Source organism: Mauremys mutica, chromosome 3 (genome assembly GCF_020497125.1).
Source record: "Mauremys mutica isolate MM-2020 ecotype Southern chromosome 3, ASM2049712v1, whole genome shotgun sequence".
In the NCBI taxonomy this organism is placed as follows: domain Eukaryota; kingdom Metazoa; phylum Chordata; order Testudines; family Geoemydidae; genus Mauremys; species Mauremys mutica.
Genome location: NC_059074.1, coordinates 110,448,373 through 110,476,055, shown reverse-complemented (window position 1 = coordinate 110,476,055; position 27,683 = coordinate 110,448,373). Strand labels below are relative to the sequence as shown.

The 27,683-nt window shown below is 42.5% G+C and overlaps 1 protein-coding gene across 2 annotated transcripts in view; it reads right to left on the bottom strand.

Moving 5' to 3' along the window:
* Window positions 1-27,683, bottom strand: part of GRM1 (glutamate metabotropic receptor 1) — a 290,329-nt gene that overhangs the window by 80,821 nt on the left and 181,825 nt on the right. For both annotated transcript variants that reach the window (XM_045011682.1, XM_045011681.1), the window contains one exon: window positions 19,773-20,008. In XM_045011682.1, the coding sequence (XP_044867617.1) occupies window positions 19,773-20,008 (236 nt within the window). The remainder of the gene's footprint in view (window positions 1-19,772; window positions 20,009-27,683) is intronic.

Sequence of the window (27,683 nt, the reverse complement as noted above, 5' to 3'; positions counted from 1 at the left end):
CTGTAACATTGGAGAGTATGAGGACTGCTTGTTTGTTTTTGACTAACAAAAGCGTCAAAATAAGTTTTGCACTGGTGCTCTGCCTAGAGCTTTAACTCTGGGGAATCTATTGCCTCCCCTGGTTTTAATTTATGGAAATAATTGTATTTCAACTAAAAACATCTGAAGACCTAGTATTATAATTAATAATCCACTTATCAGTCTTTTGGACAAAAGGGGATATTTCCCAAAAACCTACTTGATTTCTGTGTGAAGCCACCTGTCTGTCTAATCCTATTTCTTCATTATAAGTTCATGTACATTATGCATTTGAGTTTATGAAAAATCTGTGGCACAGACAACTACTCAAAGAAAATGTTGTTTCTAACAAATTGAGTACAAGCAATTTTGTTCATCTCTTTGTGCTAGAGATAAAACTCAGATGTTAATTTATCCTCTTTTAAATCTTTAGAGAGCAGCTTTTTAATCACAGTGTTTTCATGAAACAGATAAAACATTCTATTCGTGTTTTTTAAAAGTTGTAAGGTTGTCATTTTTACCTGCACCTGTATATCAACATTTAATAAGCAGAAACACCTCTCAGAAAAACTAGTGATCATTTTATTGTGTGACATGTGGGCTTCACCTTCCCCCCTCACCCTGTGACAAAAGATCATGAGTGCACACTAGCTAATTTGAGCACTTGAAAGTGTCTGAATCAACATTAAAAAATAAGGTGTTTTTGTTATTTTTTTAGAAGCTTTAGCTTTCACCTTTGTAAGTACAGAATTGAGATTTAGCTTCTTGTAAACCATGTGAGTCCTGGATTAATTGAAAACACTTTAATTAGGTCATTATCTTTAGAATGACCTTGAAGGATTAAAGTGTCCTAAAATTTCTTCTTCATGCTATTTCTAGTAGCGTTGATTTTCTTTTAAATTGTTTCAGTGCTGGTTTGAGTGGGTTTTTCTTAATCACAGTCCTGGTTTTGTTTGTTGCTTTTGCCAATCCTTTTTCTTCAAGATTAAAAAAAAATGTTCTGTTTGCATACAATGGGCACAGGAACCACTATGCATATAATAGAATTTATATAGTAGAGGAGGAAGAGAGAAGCCACTTAATTTAGGGCCTGATCCAACTTCCTTAAAGTCACTGGGAATCTTTCTTTTGACTTCAATGTTTGCTGATCAGGCCCATAGGATCTTCTATCAGATGCTTGCACAGCACTTTACAGACAAGGATGAATTTAGTCTAACAATATCTCTGTGAGGTAGGTAAGAAAGTAGCTTTATCCTGGAGCATATTGGACACCATGCAAATCATGTTTGCTATAAACTCAAATTACTAAGAAACTATACTCCTATTAAAATTATGACTAGAAGGGAATTATGGTCAAACACCTAAGGTAAAGACAGCAAAAGCCCAATCAACAAAAAATAGGAATTTAGGGCATGAATAATTATTTGTTTGCAGTCCTCAATGAGGATTCACAGGAGGAAAGAATTTGGGAGGAAGAGAAGGGTTGTGCAAATCTTCTAGTTGGGTCTCTGCTTAATACATACCCAAGTGAAATGATCAGCAAATAATTCTGACCACCACATTCATTTGATAAAAATCACAATCTGTTCATAGACCACTTATGATCTGGAAAAGAAGTCAAGATGTATTGAATAAATTGTTACAAATTATTTGCCCAGCTGTAGTCATTAGTTCAAATATTCATTAGTGACCAAAAACCATTACCATCTGCTGGCTGTTCAGTGAGACACAAAGTGCCTTGGTGATCCTGGGCCAATTAGCAGAGATTACAAAAACTGCTATTGCAATTAGCATCTTTGCTAACAGTATCAGCAGAGGCACTGGGACCTGGATGGGCCATGGAAATGATGCCTCCTCTGCTACCCAGTCTGCAGCCCTTCCAAGATTGAAATGCCTTGTGCATGGACAACATAGGAATTTAGCAATCAGAATTGGGGCTGTCAAGCGATTAAAAAAATTAATCGTGATTAATCGTGCTGTTAAATAATAGAAGAATACAATTTATTTAAATATTTTGGATGTTTTCTACATTTAAAAATATATTGATTTACATTACAACCCAGAATACAAAGCAGTGGTGGGCAACCAGCAGCCCGTGTGCCGCATGTGGCCTGTCAGGGTAATCTGCTGGTGGGCCGCGAGACAGTTTGTTTACACTGACCATCCGCAGGCATGGCTGCCTGCAGCTCCCAGTGGCTGCTGTTTGCCGTTCCTAGCCATTGGGAGCTACGGGAAGTGGTGGCCAGCACACCCCTGTGGCTCGTGGCCTGCCAGCGGATTACCCTGATGGGCCACGTGAGGCCCGCAGGCTGCAGGTTCCCTACCACTGATACAAAGTGTACAGTGCTCACTTTATCTTTATTTTTTATTACAAATATTTGCACTGTAAAAACACAAAATAGTATTTTTCCAATTCCCCTCATACTAGTACAATAGTGCAATCTCTTTATCATGAAAGTTGAACTTACAAATTATGTACAAAATGTACAAATTTATGTACAAAAAATAACTGAATTCAAAAATAAAACAATGTAAAACTTTAGAGCCTACAAGTCCACTCAGTCCTACTTCTTGTTCAGCCAATTTCTCAGACAAACAAGTTTGTTTACATTTACAGGTGACTATGCTGCCCGCTTCTTGTTTACAATGTCACCTGAAAGTGAGAACGGGCATTAGTATGGCAGTGTTCTAGCTGGCATCATAAGATATTTATGTGCCAGATGCGCTAAAGATTCATATGTCCCTTCATGCTTCAAACACCATTCCAGAGTATGTGTGTCCATGCTGATGACAGATTCAGCTTGATAACTATCCAAAGCAGTGCAGATCGATACATGTTTGTTTTCATCATCTGAGTCAGATACCACCAGCAGAAGGTTGATTTTCTTTTTCAGTGGTTGCTTTTTTAAGACTTCTCATTCTCCACACCTCATCCCTCTCAGATTTTGGAAGGCACTTTGATTCTTAAACCTTGGGTCGAGTGTTGTAGTTATCTTTAGAAATCTCACATAGGTACCTTCTTTGCATTTTTTCAAATCTGCAGTGAAAACGTTCTTAACACGAACTTGTTAAGAACTGGGCCATCATCTGAGACCGCTATAACATGAAATCTATAGCAGAATGTGGGTAAAACAGAGCAGGAGACATACAATTCTTCTCCAAGGATTTGAGTCACAAATTTAATTCATGCATAATTTTTTTAAACGAGCATCATCAGCATGAAAGCATGTCCTCTTGAATGGTAACTGAAGCATGAAGGACATATGAATGTTTAGCATATCTGGCACATAAATACCTTGCAATGCTGGCTACAAAAGTGCCATGCGAACGCCTGTTCTCACTTTCAGGTGACATTGTAAATAAAAAGCCGACAGCATTATCTCCCATAAATGTAAACAAACTTGTTTGTCTTTGTGATTGGCTGAACAAGAAGTAGGACTGAGTGGACTTGTAGGCTCTAAAGTTTTACATTGTTTTGTTTTGGAGTGCAGATATGTAACAAAAAATCTACATTTGTAAGTTGCACTTTAACAATAAAGAGATTGCACTACAGTACTTGTATTAGGTGAATTGAAAAATATTACAGATATTTCTTTTGTTTTTCATTTTGACAGTGCAAATATTTGTAATAAAAATAATAATATAAAGTGAGCACTGAACACTTTGTATTCTGTGTTGTAATCAAAATCAATATATTTGAAAATGTAGAAAAACGTTCAAAATATTTAATAAATTTCAATTGGGATTCTATTGTTTAACAGTGTGATTAAAACTGTGATTAATTTTTTAAATTGTGATTAATTTTTTTCAGTTTATCGCATGAGTTAACCGTGATTAAGTGACAGTCCTAATCAGAATCCATTTCAGCTACTTAAGTGAGGATGTCTGAGATTAGGCTATGTACAAATGCACTATTAAAAAATGGAACTATTTTGGAAGCACAGTTATGGGCTAGATCCTTGTATGGTGTGCAGTGAGACAACAAGGAGTCTTCCATGCTGGGCTGGCCTATGCAAGGACATGGCAGAATTCCAGCTCCTGTGCTGGCAAGGGTTCTGGGACAGCTCCCTCCTAATTCCCCTAGAGGAGTATGAAGCCACATAGGGACAGGGATGAAGTGGAGCCAAGGGTCTGTTATCAACCCCCTCTCCCCACCATGTACCAAAGAGTGCAGTACCCCATGAAGCAGTGGAGCAATGTGCACGCTTCCCCATCTAGTGGAGAGCTCTGGGAGGCAGACTCCTGATGCTCTCTCCTGGACAGTCCAACACTGCACTGCCATTACTACACTGGTTTGTGCAAGTACTATCCAGCTAGCTCCTCTTGAGTATCTGATACACAGAGTGATGTGCTGGCTACATAATGTATCTGAAAATAATGGGAAGTAACAACATAAAAATATCTTAAGGTTTCACACCGTAGGCCTTGCTGAAGTCCCAGGAATAGCAAACAGTGTGAACCAAAGGCTGTGAACCAGAGTGGGCCTGGTCTTGGCAAAATAACACCACATTAGGTATTAGCCAACACCAAAGTAAACACATTCCTGACTGGAGAGGATGGTACAAAAACACACACAGGTCTCTCAGGCAATTGTGTAAACACACCAATCCCTCAGGTAAGGATGGGATGACAGGATAAGGATGTTTTGTTCGAACGAGCAGGTACAAGGATAAGGGTTGTAACTAACAACGTCTGGAACATAATATGTAACTTGTTTGTACTGATGCGTAAAAGGAGAAGTCATAGGAGGGGCAACTTTGCTCTCCTATGTGGTAACGTACCAGTAGCTCATATGGGGTGCTAATACAGTGCTATGTCGGCAATAAACCTGACTGAGCAACTTTGACACCAAACCGAGCCTGTAGGCTGTCTTTATGGTTAAGACTGAGGTCTGGTGTATCGGTAAGTGGCATTCTCTGCTAGTGCAGCTGACATCGGCGCTCCAGAAACAGCAGCACTTAGGAGCCTTAACACTGCAGCAGCAACAACGCTCCGCAGCACTAACCCCGCACATCACAGAGGATCTGATATAAATGGGTAATAAATTAATCTCACATTGTGGCAACAATATGATCAGAAAAAAATGACTGGCGGAAAGTCTCACTAAAATATTTTTTCTTTCTCTACCCTTTCTTTTAGCCAATCCTCTAGAAAGTCACCCTGACCACAATTTTCAAACCTGGTGCCTAACCTTAGACCCCCATAATCATTATTTAGGCATCTAAATAAAAAGTTGCTCAATTATGAAAGGTACTGATGCCTGAATCCTCCATTGATTTAATGAGATTTCTGCATATTCTGCACCTTTGAAAAAGATGCAAGCCTCTTTTATTTGGATGCCTAAATAATGATTTACCATCTTATCTTTAGGCACATAGATCAGAAAAGGTTGGCCACCCTACATTTCTCTTTTAGTTGCTAATTCCTTAAAACTCCTTCCTTTCTGTGTACTCATTAACAAAACTGTCGAAAGCTTATGCCCAAATAAATCTGTTAGTCTTTAAGGTGCCACCGGACTCCTTGTTGTTTTTGTGGATACAGACTAACACAGCTATTCCATGATACTCATTAACAGTTAATCCTAAAAGTAACCAAGTCCTTCTAATATGTTTTACATGTATCACCAGTTCTTCCACTCTTACAATATTAAATATATTCATCCGTTCATGGATGTATCCAATGTATATATAATGTAAGATACACATACACACACATGAAGTGCACACTAGTATAAAGTACGTTTACCTACCTATATCTATATGTGTGTGTGTGTGTGTATAGATAGAGATATACATGCACACACTTATGCAAGTGTGCATTTCTTGTATTAAAGTATCCTAGTACCTATAGAATTCATATTTCAATGACAGTGGGAGTCCTTTAAAATAATTAATATTTTATTGATCTGTTTTAGCTAGTATAAGATATATAGATATGAAACAGGGATAAATCTATGAACAGACCAATTAAAATATTAATGTTATAGGTTTTCCATTGTCATTGCAATGAGTACTATAGATACTAAGTTATTTTAGTGTGATTAATACAAGAAATGCATATCAGTGTAGAGAAAGTACATTATTCTCTACAACAAATGCTCATCATATCAAATTTCTTTTTAAAATTCTTAAGTGCATCCAATTCATTACTAACAATAACAATAAAGCCTCAATTAGATCTTCATGTCCAAAGTGTACTGAGAGGTAGTCATTACTCTGAGGCAATTATGTCCATCTCCCAAATATAGTCAGACTATTGCAGAAGGATTAGACTGTGGTGACAATAGGTTCTTCTCTGTGAAAACCACTAATTGTCTATCTCGTCCAGCCTGCAGTTGTATTCTCAACTACCAAATCTTTTTCTGTTCTTAATATTTTGGTTCTCCAAGTTACTGCTTGTTCTGTTAGATGGAAGAGCCAACTCTAGCTGTAACTACCCGAATATGAAAGGGAAGGGAAGGATTGCCATCTAGTGATTAGAGCAGGGGATTGGGAGCCCGGGCTGGTAGGCTCTCTTGCTGATAGCCACTGATTGTCTCTGTGACTTTGGAGTCTCCATAGCTCAGTTTAGCATCTGTGAAATAAGAAAAATATTGATCTACCTTGCCAGGCTGTTGTGAAGTTTTTCTAATAAATATATAAACTGCTATCAAACCCTTAGATGAAATGTACTCTTAAGTCCAAAATATTACTGATAATAAATATTTAATATTAGCTTGGGCTCTGATCCCAGACAGTGAGTCCTTTTTATTGTCCTTGTAGTCGTCTAGCAACAAGATGTAATAGTCCCTTGATGTAATAGTTTACCCCTCTGCTTCCTACTTTGATGTCATTTCCTGGGCAGCAGGTAAGCAGGTTGAAACGCCCTTTCCTGTCAAAGCTGTAAAAGGGTCAGTTATTTAAAAAAATGGGATATTTTCTTTAGCCCTGCAGGAGGCCTTCTATATGGCATATCACCAACCTAAACAAAATAATACGACACTCTCCAGAGTTCATCAAGGAGGTCTGTCCTTTGGCAAGAACATAGTAAGCACAGCTTTCTTCCGGGTGACAAAATTTTACAATCTGCAGACTCTGCCCTGAGTTTTGAAACATACTAAACTTGTGAAATCTTGCAGTGCTTGTGAAGCTATAAACGAAGTTAGGAAGGCTGCAGACTTCATTTGCATGTTGTCTGGAAACGAAACCTCTCTCATTTACTTTCATTTCCATATTTCAAATTGTTCTTATTTTCCCAAGCTGATAGACTCTCTTATATTAATGCAATTATGTTAGATCTATTTCCCCCTTAAAAGCTATGGCAGAATCATAGTAACCAGTAGTAGTGCTGCTATCAACAATGATGGCCAGTGCCTAAATCAGATTTCTGTATTTAACTACCTTGGGGACTGGTTAGCTGCAAATGAAGAAAATTGATTTAGGACTACAAGTAAAGCTGCTGAGCATGGGGAAAGTCTGGCACAGGACAAGTGGAGTGATTTATGACAGCTGGATGCCTAAACTAGATAAACGGCAGCTATGCAAAACCATGCTAAGACCAGCAATTCTGGAAGGATCAGAGATATGGGCGACCAAAGAGAGGCACAAGAGAAGGCTTGATGCCACTGAAATAAGATGCTTGAGGACAATGAGGGGTGACATTGCTGGATCACATGTAGAATGGGGTCATCAGGAGTGAGACCTATGTCTGTGGTTTAGAGAGAAGCTGCAGAGAGGAGGCTGAGATGGCATGGGCATGTACAAAGGGTAGATGAAGTGAATCCTGTTAGGGAGGCATTTGAGACTAGAGTTTATGAGCAGAGATCAAGAGGATGCCCAAGAAAACAGTGGATTAGATGGTGTAAAGGAGGATGGAGTGGATGAGGAGAGAGCCTGGAAAAGACTGATCCAGCAACCCAATCTCAGTTAGCTGGGAAAGGGGAAGAAGTAGTAGTAGTAGTGACACTCTTGATATTTTCTATTCTAAGTATGAAGAAATATTAGGTACTCTCAGCTAGTAACTATTGGAAAATAATCTTGCCATTTAACCACAATTATAATAATGTCTTTCTTTTAAAACTAAGCTTCAAAGAAAACAGGAAGCAATTCAAATGCAGTTCTTTCAATTAAACCTCCTCAAATAGAAGTTACCTATGATATTTATATGTGCTAGAGTATATATTATTTTTACTAGCAAAGTTGAATGAATACCTAATAGCTCTTCTATTTCCTGGATTCGGTTGCTTGAATTTAGAGGGGTTTTGACTTTTTAACTACACTTTCTCTCTCTTCCTCCTCCTCAATGATAAATTCAGTGTTTAAAGCACACCAGAGTGTAACTCTGACTCTTACCAAAAATATGTACTTAACCTTCAGGAAATACCATATTTGCTTCATCTGTATACATTTGCAACAGATGACTGATGCCTAAAAGTAATGAGCTTGATATCCATTTTAAACAAACTTAAACAGCTGGGCACCAAAAGTGTCCTAAAAAATCCTTGGCAGGTTCTTTCAGGATCTCCACATTATCCTTTAGTTATCAAAGGGAGGAAAAACAGATATGAGTGCAAGCAGGGTTCTCTCTCACTGGGTCACAGAAGCAGTGAAAAAAAATATATTTAAATGTACTCTCTCAATCCCCCATATCACATTATGTAAGCATTGATTTGAAGTCTGTAACACGGGCAATGGGACTTTCAGAAAAACATCCAAAGAGGAATTAATTCGGGAAAGACATGCTCTAATTCAATCTTGATTTAAAAATTTCCAATGATGGAGCACATTATGGATTTAAGAGCTTAGTGGCAAAGGTTCTGCAAAATTAGACTTGCATACACAGTACAACAGTGCCACAAGTAAAGCTGAAACATCCATGAGAGGAATTGGTGTCAGAGGCTGCTGACTCACTAATTACAAAGATGCACATTGTGCCCTCTGCAGGAGGGCACAATGATCCTTTCCTTGATGTCTCCACCTATGAGAATGCCATGCACCACTGCAATCCTCCCAGGGTGCAATTCACTACAAATTGAGTTAAGAGGGATGTGTGGCTATGGTCCTGCCCCACCCCACTGAACTGGCCAGCATGGCTGATTAGGGCGCAGAAAGGGGAGTGTAATGCACCATCCAGGGACTGGCTCCTCCATGTCAGGGAGCTCCAGGAAGGATTATGTTTCCTCCAGCACAATCCTCTCCCAAGCCACCTTTAGGGAGCTCCATGTCACCTCATTACAGGTCCATATGTAAGTTATGGAAATTGGCCCTACACATTTATAATTCCTTCCAGTGTGATTTCGTTGAAATGGTGAGTGTACTGCTGTTTATTTCTATGCATATGGTATAGGTGTGTGTGTTGATATGGTTTAATGCATATAATATGTGTTTGTTTGACATGCCTCCCAAAAAGCAGTCAAATTTAAATTCTTCTGCAGGCCCCTGGTCTTACAGATCCACAATTATATGTTTTACAAGGCTGGAAGGAAGATTACTCATAATTTCAAAAGTGTCTCGCATCAAAATGAAGCAATCATGATAAAATAACTGCAATACATTAAAAAAACAACAGAAACATGAGTATGGTAGAAATATTACACATATAGTGTGCATTTTGGCAGAGAAAAGACCAAACAAAGTCATGCTATTTTTTGTGAAGTATGAATACAGGCATCACAGATATAATCTCAAAGAATGATAGATGTGACAAATGTGAGTCACAGAACACCAAACACCTGTACAACATTCCAGAACAAATTTGGCAAGGGTAGGAGGTGATTTCTTAACTTTTAAGGCTTATTGATTACCCAGTTCTGGCTGACTATTCTAATTAGTATACTTTGAGATTAATTGATTAGAAAACAACAGAAGAGAGATGGTCATTATTTGGAGAAAATCAATTTCCATGTCCTGGCATCTGAGACAAACTTATAAATAACAGTCCACCATAAGCTAGTAGCATGTTCCAGCAGTTTGCAAAGAAATGTCAGTTTATATATATTTGCCAACATTTTCACAGTTGTACCCATGAGTGATTAGTACCATTGTAAATGCAACTGTAGTAATGCACAAGCCAGTTGTGTTTGCTGAAAACCTGGGGCAAATAATTTCAGACCACACTATCCTGTATCTTATAAACTAGCTGAGGAAGCTGTATAGATAGTTAAGAATCTGCTTCAAAAGGCAGTGGATAATCAGTAAGATCCATATTTGATCCTGCTGGCCTATTGAAACACAGAGGATGAAATATTGTGATTACCCATTGGAAAATGGATGGGATTGTTTAAGAAGCTAATACCAAATGCCCATGGCCTGTTACCTCAGGTCAAATATCCAGTTGTAATTAATGGATATATTCAAATTAAATGGCAGAAACAAAATCAGATAGCAGAAAAAATCCACTACCAACTCTAATCTTGGGGAATCCATCAAAATGCCAAAAGTTTATGGTTAAAAATTTGTTATTGTAATTTAAGCAAGTGGGAAAGCTAAGACTAGCTAATAAACATTAGATGATGTGTATTCTAGAAACAGGTGGCAGAGAAGACAAACCAAACTGATTCCAGTCCCTTCCACAGAGACAAATAAAAATTAACAACACTAGAATGGGACAAATAATTGACAAATTTTTCTTATAAATTGCTCTGTGTGCAAAACAGTCAGCAAAGATTGGAAGTGTGCTATTCATTATTTGAAATTATTACTTAATTTTTTTAGCAAATAATTCTTGATCTTCAGATCATTACTAATCAGCACATATTTGAATCTGAAATGTGCAGTTCATCCTCTGTTCAGCAATATCATGTCATCTGATGTTTTCTCTGTTCCCTACCTGGATAATTTTTAAACCTAATCAGCAAGAACATACATTTTGAAATTGGAATGTAATATTTGAAATCCACATTATGATGACATTCTGGGGTGCAATTTGGACCAGTGAGGAGTTGTATCATTTTATTACAATAGTTTGTAGGGTGTGACTACACAGGGGCATTCGGTCACAATTATTATTTAGTTTTCTGATTTAAAATTCACTTTTGACAAAAATTTGGCTAGTTGAGCTTCACAATCACTTTTCAGAAGTATTGGTGTTAGTGAAGCAATTTTACTAGAAGATTCATAAAAAAGGAACACAAATGTGGTGGCTATAGTCAGCACAAACCACACCATGCTATGGAACCACCGTCACTTCAGCCTCAGTTTCCCCTGTGACTCTCCAATTAACTCTCACTCCATGTGTTGCAGTTCATGTTTCCCTTTCTTGAGGCTCTTTATTAGACATAAATGTATTCAATTTTTCACCCTTACAGCAGGATTACCCATGTCCTTTTAGTCTTTCCAAGACACCCTTGTATCTTGGTTTCCTCAGTTCATTTGGCCTCTTACCCAGCCCTCCTGGTGTGAGGGCTTCTTATGGTAACAGACCTCCATACGGAGACTCTCTGGACTATCGTACTGTTCCTGTACCTCTCACAAGTCCCCCATTGGTTTTACTCCACCAGACACTTTATGGGATCCTGCCCTACTCCCTCTGGGCAGGGGGTCCCATTGGCTCCACTCCAGAGCCCGGCCATTGTGGTGAGATCTACACCAAGTCTTTCCCATCTCCATCCTTGACTGAGAAACAGACTCGACTTTTGTATTTCTTGCTTTGCTCATATAATCAGTCACATGGCTCTTTGTCCTGATCCCCACTCCCAGCTTGGTCCTGTGATCCTTCCAGGGTACTAAAAGACTCAGAACAACTCTTCTTAAAGGGACCAACCCTTGGATACAAGGCTGGCAGACCATGGACCCTTAAAGGGGACAGATTGCCTTGTTAACTGCATAAACCTAGTTAAAGTGAAATCATTTAAAAATAAAATAAATGCCTGCCAATTTTTACCCTATCTGCCCTGCTTTAATTATGACTATACATTAGTAACAAACTAAACCTATATACCAGATACAGATAGAAGTGTTACTACAAAACACAGTGATAATATACAAATCAACAAGAAACAGACTGAATTAGAACTGATTACACTAATGTCATGCTTTTCACATTACATTTGAGGCTTTATTTGAAGGGGGAGAGGACTCAGAGTTCTATAACCAGGCTGTAGCTTTCAAAATGTAGGGCAACATTTTCAAACTTGGGTGACTAAATTAGGAATCCAAATCCATATTTAGGTAGCTAATTAGGTGGCTTGATTAATAAGTAAACTGCTGCAGATCCCATTGACCTCAGCGAGAGTTCTGGGAGATTCAGCAATTCTGAAAATCAGGCCACTTTTATTTAGGTCTGTAAACATGGATTTAGGAACCTAATTTTAGACATCCATGTTGGAAAACGTTGGTCTCAGTATCAATGGTAATGAAGGTTACACATTGATCATGCAATATGAGATTTCTGGGTTGAACCCACAAGTCAAAAATGGTCTGGTTGTGTTATATTTTAAATACTTAACAAAATGCAATACTTCAGATGCTTAATGAAGGTCATCACAGCAGTGGGAAATAGAATAGAAAGAGAACAGTAAAATAAGTTATTTCATTAGCCTAGCCTCTCTTGAGGTCTGTGTTTCAATCTTGCTTATGGATCCTGAGTGCAAGGAATTAAATAGTCTTATCTCAGTCCATTGGTTTATATCACAAAACATTTGAATATTAGTTCATAATTATCAGTGTGTGGTCAGGCAATCCCAAGGCCTAAAGAAGAAAGTGATGGAAGCCTCATTTAAAGATTGGACAAAGCAGAGAACAATCTGATATTGGCAAGGGAAGGACTAGATAGCCTAATTGGTCTTTTTCCACAGTAGATTTCTTTGATTCTGTAAAAGCCTGAAGAACAGTCAGGAATGAAATACAATGACATTTAATATAGGCTAATATTGGTTTAATTACGTTATAAATCATAAGAACAAGAAAAGATACATAATTACCTTCACTACAGTTTGTTTCCCATTACCACTATTACTATTATTCTCTCCATTTAACAGTAATTTAAAAAACCAAACCCCCTTCTCCTCACCTGTACCCTTGATATTTAAAAGAGATCCAACGTAAAAAAAAATCTTTTGTTAATTACCCTGAGCCTTGTGAGTAATATATATTCTATCCACAAGCAGAAACACCTTCATCTCTGCAGAATACCCTTATGTAAGCTCTTTCTGCTTGAATGGATTGCTGGAAATTAGCAAATCAAGTATTCGGCTCTCTGAAGTGTTATTAAGTATGTAGAGTTCCTCAGATATCACTAACATTTACTTCCCAAAGTCTAAGAAACATTTATATTGGAGTGCCTCACTCCCATCACGAAGGAAAAACAATATTATAGCATTTGTTCCACCTTATTTCACAGATGATAATACGACAGCAGGTGAAACCTTAGGTCTGGAATAACTAGGCTGAGAGGAGTCACAGCTCTAGAACCTAGGGCTGCCAGTCCCTGAGGGTCTGCTGCATCCATACTGTCACCCAACAGCTCTGGCAGATCATTGATCTATGAGCTGTGAGCCTTGTAAGGCCAAGCACCACAGGCTGGGCTGCCCACAGAGGGCCTGATTGGCTGTGCTCCTGGGTCCCTGAGAGGTCCAGAAGCGCTACTTAGGCAATGGAGAGGGCACCAAGATGTTGTCTGTGCAATTAGGCGGATCCCCAGGTGGTTGCTATGAAGAACCTCCTCTGTTGCTTTCGTTCCTGACTTCTGACCCCAGCTCTGCCCGTTGGCTCCAGCCCTATACACTAGGGCTGCGTGCGGCTTTACTCACTTGGCCTATCTACCCATGCCCTGCCTGTAACGCAGACCTCCTGAAACCACAGGTTTGCTTCCTGGCAGGGTTGATTTTGCCCTTTGTCTTTATGAGATTGATCAACTACCAGGGACTGATGGCACAGGCCAGTAGTGTTACCAGGCAGCTGGTATTGGAGACACCCTTCACTTGCAAGGGTGTAGGGGCAGCTGGAGCTGCTTCAGTACTGAGTGGGCAAGATGGCCAGTTGGAAGCCACTGCCTGAGCAGTCTGACCAGAAAATATCATGCTGGAGGGAATGGCTAGAGCCACTTCAAATCTAAGAGGGCACCACCCACCCTCATAGCCATTTTTTGACAGAGCTAGATGTAGCCCACAATTTAATAGTGACATGACATCCAGCCCTGCTCCCCTTCCCCTCCCTCTGTGCCCCACATCCAGCCCTGCTTCCCCCCTCCCTCCTGCTCTACCTAAAATCCTTATCCCTCACCATTCGCTCAAGTCTTCAGCCAGTCCCTGGTGTTGAGAGGAGCCTGCTGCAGGTTCTGGCCAGAGAACCCACTGGGCAGAACAGGACAAGGATTTTCCCTCTCCCCACCTTATCCCTCCCTGCTGGCTCCAAGCTTCCCAAATGTCCCTGGCACCAACAGGAACTACCACAGGTTCCACAGGCAGAGTTGGACCCAGGTGCCTAGAGGCTAGAGGTGCTAATGGCTTGAAAGTATCTGGATATTTCGGGGTGGATTCTCCCTTCCACTATAGTCCCCATATGGTGCTACAGCATGTAAACATGCTGTGAAAGCCCCTTACCTGGCTACGGGAGTGCAGAAACTGTGTAGTACAGCCTTACTCCCTTTCACAAGTCCTGGTGTAGGGTGTGTGCTGAGGTGGTAGCGGAGTCCCTGTTCAGTAAACCCTTCTGATACATGTTATGTGTATAAAGGGCTCTCTGTTCTGAAACTAGATTTGGTCTTTCTTGTTGTTGTTGTGGTAGCAATTTACAGACATCCTTTGCTCCTAGATTGAAGGGCTAATGACAACTTGAAAACTGGCAATCTCAGTATCAGATTAGAGAAGAGTCAGATAAAAAGGGGAAAACACAATCCAACGGAAGAAAAACTGACTAAGTAAGAATCTGAGTAAAGGCACTTGTATCAGCCTTCTCTTCAGATCAATGACCTGGATTATGTCACCTGCTTTCCTTACTGATTTAGTGAAAAGGGATATAGCTAGACTGACTACTCTGTTGCATGGCCAGCCGAAATCAATACATTTTATTTGTGTGCACTTCTTTTCCCAGTCACTGGATTTATAGGATTTCAAAGCATTCTCTGAATTCAGACTGAGGTATGGTCAGGTATAGGCCTACTGAATGTCAGAGCACAGATTATGGCTCTGGTGGTTCAGTTCTGTAACTGGGGAGGCTGAATGTGGTGGAGCTACCCAGATAGGGCACATTATTTTAGTCCATACATTGATATTTTAAGTGTTAAAACCCATCATGGAAGTTATAAATACAAAAATTGACCCTGAACCCAGCTATACTACTTGCTGTTCCATGATATAATATTAACATATCTGCATGTCTATGCTGCTTACAAATGTAATAGCTGCATATGCTTTATTTGATGAGTGTTTTATTTATCAATGGGATATCTTGTGCGTCTTAAAATTTATTTTGTGAGATTGTATCTTTGAGGTCCAACAAGAAATTATTTTGGCACATATGAGTTGCCAGAAATTTGCAGCTGCTTTCTTCCAGATCCAGAAACGCTTAATAAAAGACCGACAGCTGAAACTGTTATCTGGCAATCAATGGCTTCTTCCACTAGTTACATTTATGATTTATTATAGATAAACACTTGATTAAATCTCTGTCTTTTTTTTAAAACCTAAAGATATCCTGCAGCTTTATTGGCAATAAAACAAGATAACAACTGTCCTGTCTCACCACCTATAATAAAACCTTTGATTAAATAAAGTTACAATCTAGCTATCTTTGGAAAGAAAGTAGCCACAACCAACTGTCAAACTGAGTTGGAGAACTTTTAGAAACAATTAACAAAGAATTCTTATACAAGTATGTTATTTTACCACTGCCGGTCATGCTACAAATACTGTGTCACTGTTTCCTTGTGCTCTCCTGTCTGTCTGTGTCCATCTGTTGTCTTTTGTCTTATTCTTAGACTGTAAGATCTTTGGGGCAGAGACTTTTTGTTCTGTGCTAGCACAATGGGGGCCTGGTCCATGACTGAGACTCCTAGACACTATGATAATACAAATAATGAATAATAATTTACCCAGTGAAGTCTTGGTTATTTAAAGTTAAAGACTTCTCAGATAATGCATGCCTTAGTTAAAGGCTGTAAATGACAAAGTGTGTCTTTAACAAGATTTACCCTATATGCATAGAAATAATTGAGCCAATAAATTGCAAACTTTGCTGACACTTTGAAATTCATTTCAGTAACATAGCATAGCACTAACAGAAAGCTGGATACATACACTGAAATGATAGCTGAAGGAAACCCTACGTATAAAATAAGATTAGCAATATTGCACAAAACTAAGATAAAAGAAAGAAGCTTGAATTCATGTGGAAGGATTTTTCAACTATAAAATATGTCATTATTTTAACATTTGACTAAACTGTGTTTGTATTTACTTATTCTATTAAACAAGGGGCAGGGATGCCTAGGTAGCCATGGAAATGTTTTAGAAATGACAAGATCGATGTCAGCAGTTCAAATGCAGGCCAGGCCTGGAGTTGAAAGTCTAAAAGTCATTACCATACAATGAGAGACAAGGTTTTATTGGACCAACTTCTGTTGGCAAGAGAGACAAGCTGCCCAGGCACACAAAGGGAAAGGTACTCCCAACATCTCAGCAAATCAGGGCCGCCCAGAGGATTCCGGGGGCCCGGGGTCTTCGGCGGCGGGGGGGCCCTTCCATTCCGGGACCCGCCGCCAAAGTGCCCCGAAGACCCGCGACGGGAGCCCCCCGCCGCCGAATTACCGCCGAAGCGGGATCCGCCACTGAAATGCAGCCCAGTCTTCGGCGGCGGGGGGGGGGTCCCCGCTGCGGGCCTTCGGGGCACTTCGGCAGTGGGTCCCGGAACAGAAGGGGCCCCCCGCCGCCGAAGACCGGGCTGCGCTTCGGCGGCGGCGGGTCCCACTTCCCCCCCAGCCTCAGCCTCAGCCTCAGCCTCTTACCCGAGCGCGTCTCCGGCGGGGCCTGAGCTTCATCCCGCTCAGAGCTGCGTGGTGAGGGGGCGGGGCTGTGAGCTCCACGCCGAGCGGAGGCAGCTGCCCCGCCCCCTCCCCACGCCGCTCTGAGCGGGGCGGGGCTCAGGCCCCGTTGGAGCTCCCAGCCCCGCCCCCTCACCACGCGGCTCGGATCGGGGCGGGGCTCAGGGGCTCGGCCGGAGACTCGGCGCTTGATGCGCTGAGGCTCCAGGAGAGGGGCGGAGGCGGGAGCCTCCGCTCTTCTCTTGGGGGCCCCTGCAGAGCCCGGGGCCCGGGGCTAATTGCCCCCTTGGCCCCCCCCCCTCTGGGCGGCCCTGCAGCAAATGGAAGGTGGAACAGATTGTTTAACATAAGTAGTTAGCACATATTGTAAGGAACCATTCAAGGTAGAGTGGTCCATTAACATATCAGCTGTCATACGGCAAAAAGAGGGGGTTAGTGGGTTACAGATTATTGTAATAAGCCATAAATCCTCTGTCTCTGTTCACGCCATGATTTTTAGTGTCTAGCAGAGTAATGAAGGTAAGCTCCCAGGCTCGTCTTTTGAAAGTGTTGTGCAGATTTCCTTTCAGGATTGATATAGAGCGATCATTTTGTGAAAAGTGTTCCCCCACAAGTGATAGAGTGTTTTAGTCTTCTATAGTTTTCCTGTGTGAGTTCATTCAAGAGCATAGTGATTGTCTGGTTTCAACCACATAACTCTCTCGGGAACACTCCCACACTTGGATCAACTTTCTGGACACCAACATCAGCTTCAAAAATGGAACTGTACAGACAACCATATACCAGAAAACCACATCTACCTTAATAGCTCCATCCAGTAACCATCTCAAATATATCAAGAAATCTGTTATCTACAGCCAGGCATTCAGATACCACAGAATATGCTCCAAGGAGAAAGTCTAGAATATACACCTTAGTACACTTAAAACCGTCTTCACCAAACAAGGACACTCCACCAGAGAAGTAGATGGCATCGTGGAACAAACCACCCAAATACCCCCCGAAAGAACCCGCTTCAATACAGTAATGAAACCGCCCCTGACTGCATACCCCTAGTTGTCACCTACCACCCCACACTGGAACCCATATGGGGCATCGTCAAACAACTACAGCCCATATTTGCTAGGGACCCCATCAGGAAAAATATCTTTCCTGAACCCCCACTTCTGGCCAGGAAACAACACCCCAACTCTCCAAGCTCATCATGAGAAACAAGCTCCCCACAGACCAGGACACACCAACTAAAATTGGCACCAGACTCTGCCAGAACAACAGATGCAAAACCCGCAGACATATCTCCACTGCTACAATGATCAATACCCCCTTTCAAGATCCATGGATGCTACACATACCTAGCACAACATGTGGTGTACCTCATCCAGCACACTAAATGCCCCAACAACAACTACGTGGGTGAAACCAGACAATGACTGTGATCTCAAATGAAATCACACAGGAAAATGATAAAAGACAAAAACACCCTATTACTTGTGGATGAACACTCTTTACAAAGCGATCATTCTGTATCTGACCTATCGATCCTCAACCTTAAAGGAAACCTGCATAACACTTTCAAAAGACGAGCCCGGGAGCTCAAATTCATTACTCTGCTAGATACCAAAAATCATAGAGTGAACAGAGACACTGGATTTATGGCTTTTGCAACAATCTGTAACCCCCTCTTTTTGTCCTAAGACTGCAGAGGTGTTAACAGGCCACTCTACTTTGAATGGTCCCTTATGATATGTGCTAACTACTTATGTTAAACAATCTGTTCCACCCAGAGGTGAAAGTAAGGCAGTCTGGTCCGGTACGGCGTACCGGCAAGAACCAGTATGCTGTGCCGGACTGCACCGGCTTCCGTGGCAGGAATTTAAAGGGCTCTAGGCTCCCTGCAGTGGTGGGGAGCCCAGAGCCCTTTAAATCCCCCCCCAGCTCCGGTGGCCGGGCTGGGGCCGGGATTTAAAGGGCTCAGAGCTCCCCGCCGCTGCAGGGAGCCCAGAGCCCTTTAAATTCCCCCCTGCAGCTCTGGCAGCCGGGCTAGGGCCAGGATTTAAAGGGCCCAGAGCTCCCTGCCGGAGCTGCGGTGGTGATTTAAAGGGCCCAGAGCTCTGCAGTGGCCAGCCTTTAATTTGCCCCGGAGCCCCGGGGGTGCCCAGCCACCTCTGCAGCTGTGAGCCCTGGGTTGATTTAAAGGACCTCGGGCTCTCAGCCACAGCCGGTGCCCTAGGGCCTTTAAATCTTCCAGATGAGGCCACGCCCCCCTCAGGACTCCGGCAGTACAGGTAAATCCTGTAAATTACTTTCACCCCTGGTTCCACCCTGCATTTTGCTGTGGTGCTCAGAGTTACTTTCCAGACCTGAAGAAGAGCTCTGTGTGGTTTCAAAGCTTGTCTCTCTCACCAACAGAAGTTGGTCCAGTGAAAGATATTACCTCACCCACCTTGTCTCTCTAATATCCTAGGACCAACATAGCTACAACTATACACATACAATGTCTATACAGTTGCCTATGCAAAATGATTTGGTATTGGACAGATGTTCACATGATGAACGCCATCAAATTTGGCATTAATGGCATCCTTGTTGGATGCAGAATAAACATGCAAGAGGACAGAGTTACACTGACAGGGCAGTAGGAGAGCTTGCATAACCAATGCAAATGGCACATCAGTTAGTGAGAGTTTTGGTCTGAGTTGAGCATTTTTCACCAGCACTAACTTCACATTAAGAAATCAGGGAGAGATGGATTTCTCAAACCACATAGATCCAGATGAAAAAAATATTTAATTCTTTACCGGTGCAGTTCTTTTGAAAGTTGGGGTTCTCGAGAGGGTGTCCTGGAAGACGACACTGGAATCTGTGCTGCCAGAATTCGGGAAACCAGGGATTTCGGGTGTTGGTGTCCAAACGTAACTTCAAAAAATAGTCATCAAATGACAAGACCTCGGGGGACTGCAATTTGATAGTGATACCTCCATTTGCTTCAGGTTCATAACCTTCAATTACTTCATCTCTGTCTGCCCAGCCATCACTGAAAAGAGGGAAGGAAAAATTATTACAGAGATACAGGAATCTGGTGTGAAAGAGCACCTAGACAAAACCAAGCTGACACCCTTGAAAAGATACTGCCAAGGAGATATCTAAAGCCCATTCCAAGTGAGTCAAAAATGTAGGCATAGAAGTGAAAAGCTAATTGGAAAAATTAAGGTGACTGCTCTGGTTAGCAATGTCTAACTATTGTCAGACTGAGGGCTGATTAACTCATTTGGAATTAAAGGGAGATATTTATCTTCAAACTGATTTCTTTGTCCCACTTGAAATAGTCTAGGTATGCTTCGGACGTGGGATGCTATATTTTTTGTGATTGAGAGAATACTGCATTGCTCATTCTATTCTGTAAGGGTCTAAACTCAATGGAATAATAATGATTTTTCAAAACCCTGGGACTTTATCACGACATAGCTGTGATCTCAGCAATCATGGCTCTGGAAGCTAGCAGAATAATTCAAATCAAACATAAACTGAGAAATGCGTCAGGGTGGAAGAGAGAGTCGGGAGGAAGAATGCATAGGAAAACTGAATCAACTGAAAAGAAAGCCACATACTGTTTTTGCTCCTTCTGGAAATCTATGAAAACATGTTTTTCTTACAAACAAATGGCTTTTATTTATTTTTACTGTCAATCCAAACTGACAGTGCTAAAAATAAAGACAATCCTAAAACCCTGAGGAGAAAAAAAAATATTTCCCTGACCATATTACTTGATGAAGAGTCATTTGAATGGTTTTGAATGAGGTCACTTGGCTTAGCATCTGATTTTTAAGTTAGTTCACTAACTCCAAGTTCACTGATTTAGCCGCATCCTCCCATTCTTCTTTGACTCCCCTTAGAACACGGGTACTTAGGTTTAATTTAAGTGCAAATGTAAGTCAGCCCACTTTAATTTTAATGTGCGTGGTCATGTCTCCAGAGAAATAGATTATTTTGACATCTAAAGAACTAGCTGCATCCATCTGGAATGACAACAGTAGCACTCTGCCACTGAAAGAATTTAATCTGTTTGCTTCAGCAACAGCAGCAAGGAGATCAACAAAATCAATGTGACTGACCACTAAGAAAAGAACATCTGGACTATAGCCACCAAAATATAGGCTCCTTCCAGTCTGAATCTGCACTGATTATGCAGAACTCCCAACAGATACATTTACATGGGCTCCATTCTAAGGAGTAGACTGTACCTTACGCATAGCCCTGAGCAAGGTGGAGTGTTTAGACTGACCAGAGATACACATTTTAAGGCAGGAGTCCCTCTTTCTGTGGCCCCATACACCTCTATGATACTCCCTGCAATATGTCAGCTGTGCAGTTCTGGAGAGAGGAGGAAACCAGGGCTCTTCCTATTCCCCCCCCCCACCCCTTAGCCATTTGCTTGGGGGAATAATTGGGTGCAGAGTGCAGGGCTTTGGAGCGGAGCACGGAGCAGCTCCGGAGCAGTGGAGCTGCAGGTTTTTGCTTGGAGCTGGAGTGGAGCCGGAGCACAGCTCCAAAGCCCTGGCACAGTGCCCACTTACTCCTCAGCACCTATACCCAAGGACTGAGTAGCACATGCATAGGTGTAAGGGAGCGGGGGGAGATTTTTATAGTCCATATACTGCAAATACCAATCTAGCCCTATAAAAACAGTGAGAGGTCCAAAGTTTGTTTCTTTTAAGTAGGAAAACAAACAAAAAGTCACTCCTGCAGCATAAGTAATTACATCTCTCTTTGCACAATTACTTCATTATGTGTCACAACATTTGTGGTTTTCAACAAACCATAGAGTCAAGTAGGATAATTACTGAGTCAAAAGGATTTATTAAATCAAGTCACTTTACAAAGATTTATATAGAACTTTGGCTTGGAAAATGTTGCCACTTCCACTCTGAAAGCAAAGGACAGCGTGTCAAATTCTTTGAGTTATAGGTGATGGAAGAACTACCTTGATTTGAAATGTTGACTGTCTAATGTTTCTGTGAAGTATCAGAGGGGTAGCCGTGTTAGTCTGGTTCTGTAGAAGCAGCAAAGAATCCTGTGGCACCTTATAGACTAACAGACGTTTTGCAGCATGAGCTTTCGTGGGTGAATACCCACTTCTTCGGATGCAAGCAGTGTTTCTGTGGTGTCTTCTAGCCCAGCAAAGGCTTGTTACTCCTCATATTCCCCATGTACTTAAATCTACCTGAAACCAGATGTCAGCTAAATTTGCAGGAATATGCTATAATCAAGCAAAGCTTTGTTAGCAACCATTCTTGTGATAATTTGGAGCCCAATCCTGCTTTCAGTAATGTCAGTGAGCTTTCACTCATGACTGCTGTTCTGTGCCAGCTATAGGGGCTCTCAACACTCAGCTGATGGGAACAAATGAGGAGGCTGGTAGCAGGGCCTGAATGAGGGAAGATATCAGCATCTTAAGAGCCTAATTGGCTCCTACTACTTCAGTTGACTGCCTGTTCTCCTCAAGTGGGTTCAGGGAAGCAGCAGGAAACAGGAAGCTCCCTGAAAAGCTGGTGTTAATCAGTCCAGGCTCCTGGGGGTGCTAGAGACCCAGAGGGGTGCCACTGGGACCCAGAGTGTAGAAAATTGTGTCTGCTGCTGGTGCATATGTATTTTCTGTGTTCTACATGCACAGAGTTGGTGGAGTGCTGTGCTGGAGGAAGGAGGGCACAAGAGACATAACAGGCAGGCAGGAGAAAAGGTGGCTTCTCCTCCTATCTCCCTGCAGCTCCTGTTGCTTTCTGTTATTCCCTCTCACCTTTTCTCCTGCCTGCCTGTTATGTCTCTTGTGCCCTCCTTCCTCCAGCACAGCACTCCACCAACTCTGTGCATGTAGAACACAGAAAATACATATGCACCAGCAGCAGACACAATTTTCTACACTCTGGGTCCTAGTGGCACCCGCCCCCACCACCACACACACAGTCTGGCACCTGAGGCGACTGCCTCAGTTCGCCTCATGGTAAGGCCAGCCTTGTGGGGAATTGTGGCAAAGCTAAAGCTTGTTCTCTTGCCACCTGGAGTTCTTGCAAAGGGCAGTAACAGCAGGTGCTGAGTATGGAACATGGGACTCTGCAGGGCTAGTCCAGATCAATAGGGGGCTCCCTGCTCCCAGTCCCTCTTTAGTGCTGAATGCCAATGCTCACCCTTCTCCGGGCTCATCAAGAGGTGTGTAAGAGAATGTGGCTGGGGGAGGGGCAGTCTTAAGAAGGGAGAGAATGGTTCTGAGCCTCCAAAGGATGTTTCTAGTGGCAGGAAGAGGAGGTTCTGAAGCGAGGCTGGGGTCTCTAGGAGTAGGGAGAAAGCTCCGAGCCTGTGGGTTTGGGTGGGGATTTTGAGCCTCGCTAGATCTGGTAAGTGCAGGAGGGGCTTGGAGCAGGCTGGATGAGAGGAGACGTGATTTCGGAGCCAAGGTGAGGGCTCTGAAGTGTGGGATGGCAAAGCAAGAGAAGGAGTGGTGTTCTTAGCCCCCTCGGGGACCAGAGTTCTGAGCCTAGGGGTGTCAGGTGATAGGTGCCAACTTTTCCAGGTGCTCGCCCTCAGCCCCGCCCCCCTCCTCCTGCCCCACCCCCATCCCGACCCCTTCTTCAAGGTCCCCACCCCAACTCCACCCACTCCCTGCCCCATTGGACCCCTTCCCCAAATCCCCGCCCCAGCCCCGCCTCTTCCCCATGAGTGTTGCATTCCCCCTGCTCCCCCCTCACTCCCAGCAGGGCCGCCCAGAGGATTCAGCGGGCCTGAGGTCTTTGGCGGCGGGTCCCGGGGCGGAAGGACCCCCCACCACAGGTCTTCAGGGCACTTCAGCAGTGGGTCCCAGAGCGGAAGGACCCCCCGCCGCCGAATTGCCACCGAAGACCCGGAACGGAAGAAGCTCCGGGGGCCCGGGCCCTGCGGGAGTTTTCTGGGGCCCCCGGAGCGAGTGAAGGACCCCGCTCCAGGGGCCCGGAAAAACTCTCTTGGGGGCCCCTGCGGGGCCTGGGGCAAATTGCCCCACTTGCCTCCCCCTCTGGGCGGCCCTGCCTCCCAGTGCTGGCCGGTGTGAATCAGCTGTTTTACGCAGGAAGTGCTGTGAGGGAGGGGGAAAAAGCGGAGTTGTTGCATGCTCAGGGGAAGCAGCAGAGCAGAGGTGAGCTGGGGTGGGGGGACAGGACAGGGAGCTGCGGTGGGTGCAGAGCACCCACCAATTTTTCCCCACAGGTGCTCCAGCCCCAGAGCACCCCCAGAGCGGTGCCTATGTGTCAGGTAGGAGGAAATTTCTGGGCAAGAAGGGGTGGGGTTGGAGGAAGTCTAGGGAACTCTGAGCCTGGATGGAGGTGAGGTATTTGAAAGGGTTGAGTATGGATGAAGGCTATGAATGGAAGACAGTAAGGATGTATAGGAAGGTAAGAAAAAGTTGGGAGGGTTAGGGGGATGGAGAAGAAGCAATACTTGAAAAAAAATTGTACAGGAAGAACAGACGGGAAAATATTTTTTTCTCCCCATCCTTCCCGTTATTCTAATATGTCCCAGTTTTTCATTTTGAAAAAGGAAGGGTGGTGGAAGAGGGGCCCCTGTAAAAACCTCCCCCATGTTCTCCTCGCAACCCTGTGCTAGTGTCCTAGCATTTCACTTTTAACATGTGGTCAAACTGCAAGAAAAGCAGTCAGGGTGGGAAGGGTTATTGTATTATGGTCCCTGCCATCCTACAGTTTATGTTCGACACTAGAGACCACGGCAAAGGAGCAACGCTTCTAATGATTCTGGACCACAGACATCACGGGCACCAGGTAATCATGTACGTGGAGCACAGGAATGCTGGTACCACACACACACTCATCTTATTATTATTAATCAGATTTTTAACAGAAGTGCCTAAGGACCACTGACGCTCAGGGCCCCATTGTGCAAAGCACTGAACAAGCAAAGAGGAGCAGATGGCCCCTGTCCCAAAGAGTTATAATCTAAATAGACAAGACAAAGGGTAGGAGAAAGGGATAGAACACACAGTGTGATCAATGTTATAGAGGCAAACATTAATCTCTCTACCTCTTTAGATGTTTTATTAACTAACCACAGAAAGATCTAAGGAAAGGAGGAACATGGAGCGTGCAAGTTGATCACAAACTGAAACACTTGGGCAGGGATGTTTGCATCCCAGGGAGGGCAGCTGTATACCTACAAGCTAAGGCCCCAATCCTGCTATTGAATCCGTGTGGGCACATTTGGATAGGTCTACATTTATGGTGGTGTGTACAATAGAGACACTGCATGCCCAGTTAGCATGGGTATAAATAATGGTGTAGACAGCAAGACATGGCTCAGTTGAGTAGAGTAGAGTGCCTAGACACACCTGAACCCTATGGTACGTACCCTTCATAGCCCTCAATACCTTAAAGCAGTGGCTCCCATGTCTGCACTACTATGTTTAGCCATGTAGTGTCCTGCAGGCTTCCCTCGCTGCAGGAAAAAAGATTCTGGCATCTGGCAGGGGGGAAGCAGTGCACAGAGAGTCCAGCGGCTCTCCACTGCTGGAGCCTGTCACTGCAGCAGGTAGCTGCACGTACCCTGTATGCTGCCGCAAGTGTAGGCAAGGTCTTAATGTAGCTCTGTGCATTTACCTGTGTGTGGATCTGACTGCAGAATCAGGGCCAAGAGATAACACATAGATGTGCTTCAAAGGGGGTCCTGAACATCCTATTAGGTCAGTGAGTCATTGGCTAAAGCAGGGTGTTTCATGGTGTTGGAGCTCTAATAGAGAAAACATTAATTAATCCATTCTTAGCTAGGCAGTAGTGGGCCCCCTTTCATGGAAAAATGTTAAGGCTGCGATTTTCAAAGCAGCCTAAGGGAGTTAGGTGCCCAACTCCCTTTGAAAATCCCAGTCTAAGTGATTTTTTATTGTGAAAAAAATAGGATCATGAAGGCCTTCCACAAGTTAGGTGCAATGAAGGTTCCCAGACCTGAAGAAGAGCTTTGTGTGGCTTGAAACTTGTCTCTCTCACCAACAGAAAATGGTCCAATAAAAGATATTAGCTCACCCCACCCTGTCTCTTGGATATCCTGGGACTGACATGGCTACAACTACACTACATACATACATGAAAGATTGGCATTGCTTATGGATGCCACAAGGTGGCAACATATCCACTAACTGTATTGCCCAATACAGTTACCATCAGATCGTGTTTATTGTGCAGTGTTGTTGTCTTGAGATGAGTCTGGTAGCTGCTGCTGTATGGAGGCCTTTAAAGTGTGAATGCAGAAAAGCAGCTAGAAGGGGACATGTGTGGGTGTGGAACTAGGAGCAGCGTTTGCTCACTGTCAGAAAAAAGAGACAACCAACTGTTTTCATTACTGTTTCATGTTGTTTGTCACAATCAAAGTGGTTGCCAGTTCTCTGCAAGATGCTCTTCATCTCTGTCCCAATTTAGTTGCTGAAACCCTCATGCTGCTAAATGCAAATGCAAATGCCCCCTCCCACAAAAAATCAGATCAAATGGGAAATACCCCTAAGTTACCTCTCTCTAAGCTGTTACTACTTATCAACACGGACTGATTTAGGGAAAAGAAAATCAGAAGGTTTTTTTCTGTTTAGATTTATTATCTCAATGATGTGTTACACTAGGAATTTCTGAACTGTAGTTTAAATAGCAACAGCTGAATCTGTTGTATTTTTTTGAAACCCAGACTTTAACATGCCACAGATATTCCCGTGATTCCAACATACGGAGAAATAAAATGGATTTCCAGTTTCCTATTTTTTTCCAAACAAGAACATACTGTCAGCTGTTTTTTTGTATAGATTGATGAGACAACCAGCAATCAAGCATTCTATTTTCATCCTCTTCAAGACCTTAATGCTTACGCTGTGCTCTCCTTCACTCCCCAGTGCAGTTCTCAGTGTATTAACATTCAAGATGCTTTTTCCAAGCAAAGAAAGAAAGAACGAACGAAACAGGAGATTGATTAAGAATACATGAAAGATACATAGTGCTTTTCCATAGGAAGATATTAATATCGCCATTTTAAAGATAAGGTAAATGAGACAGATTCCAGTCCTTCAGCCTTATATGCATGGATGGATCCTTGCATCCACACAAAGCTCCTCTGACTTCATGGACTGAGGCTGTAGAAGGGAGCTGATTCATATGCTTTCAAGTTTGCAGGATTGGACACTTGCCCATTGGCAGCTGTGTCAAATATTTTTGGATTAGCCAATTAACTGTATATTGTATTTCGGTTAAAGTATTTATATTGATAATTTAATTTTTGTGTTTTTTTTCCACACTACTAAAATAGAAGATGATAAGTGTTGAAACTGATTAGGAAAAAACTCCTTTATGTGTGCTAAAGAAATGAATCTTGCTTTGTATTTTTAAATTCTAGCAAAGGTACCTATAATCTAGAATAGTGCTTTTTTGGTACATATTGTTATAAATCCATATTATATATTCTTGCTTTTCTCTCCTTTCCATACAACCAAAGCACTTTCATACAAACCAAGTATTTGCCTTCCACCCCCACAAAGCATGTTTCTGAACACCCTTCTCATCACTGCTTTGCCAGTTATGTTTAACTTCTAAATGATTTAAACATGGGATTATCTTTTCACTTTCATTTATTTTTATTTTTAAATGAAAACAATTGTACCCAGGGATATTTTGACATTTTAATCTGAAAGTCAACTTGCATGA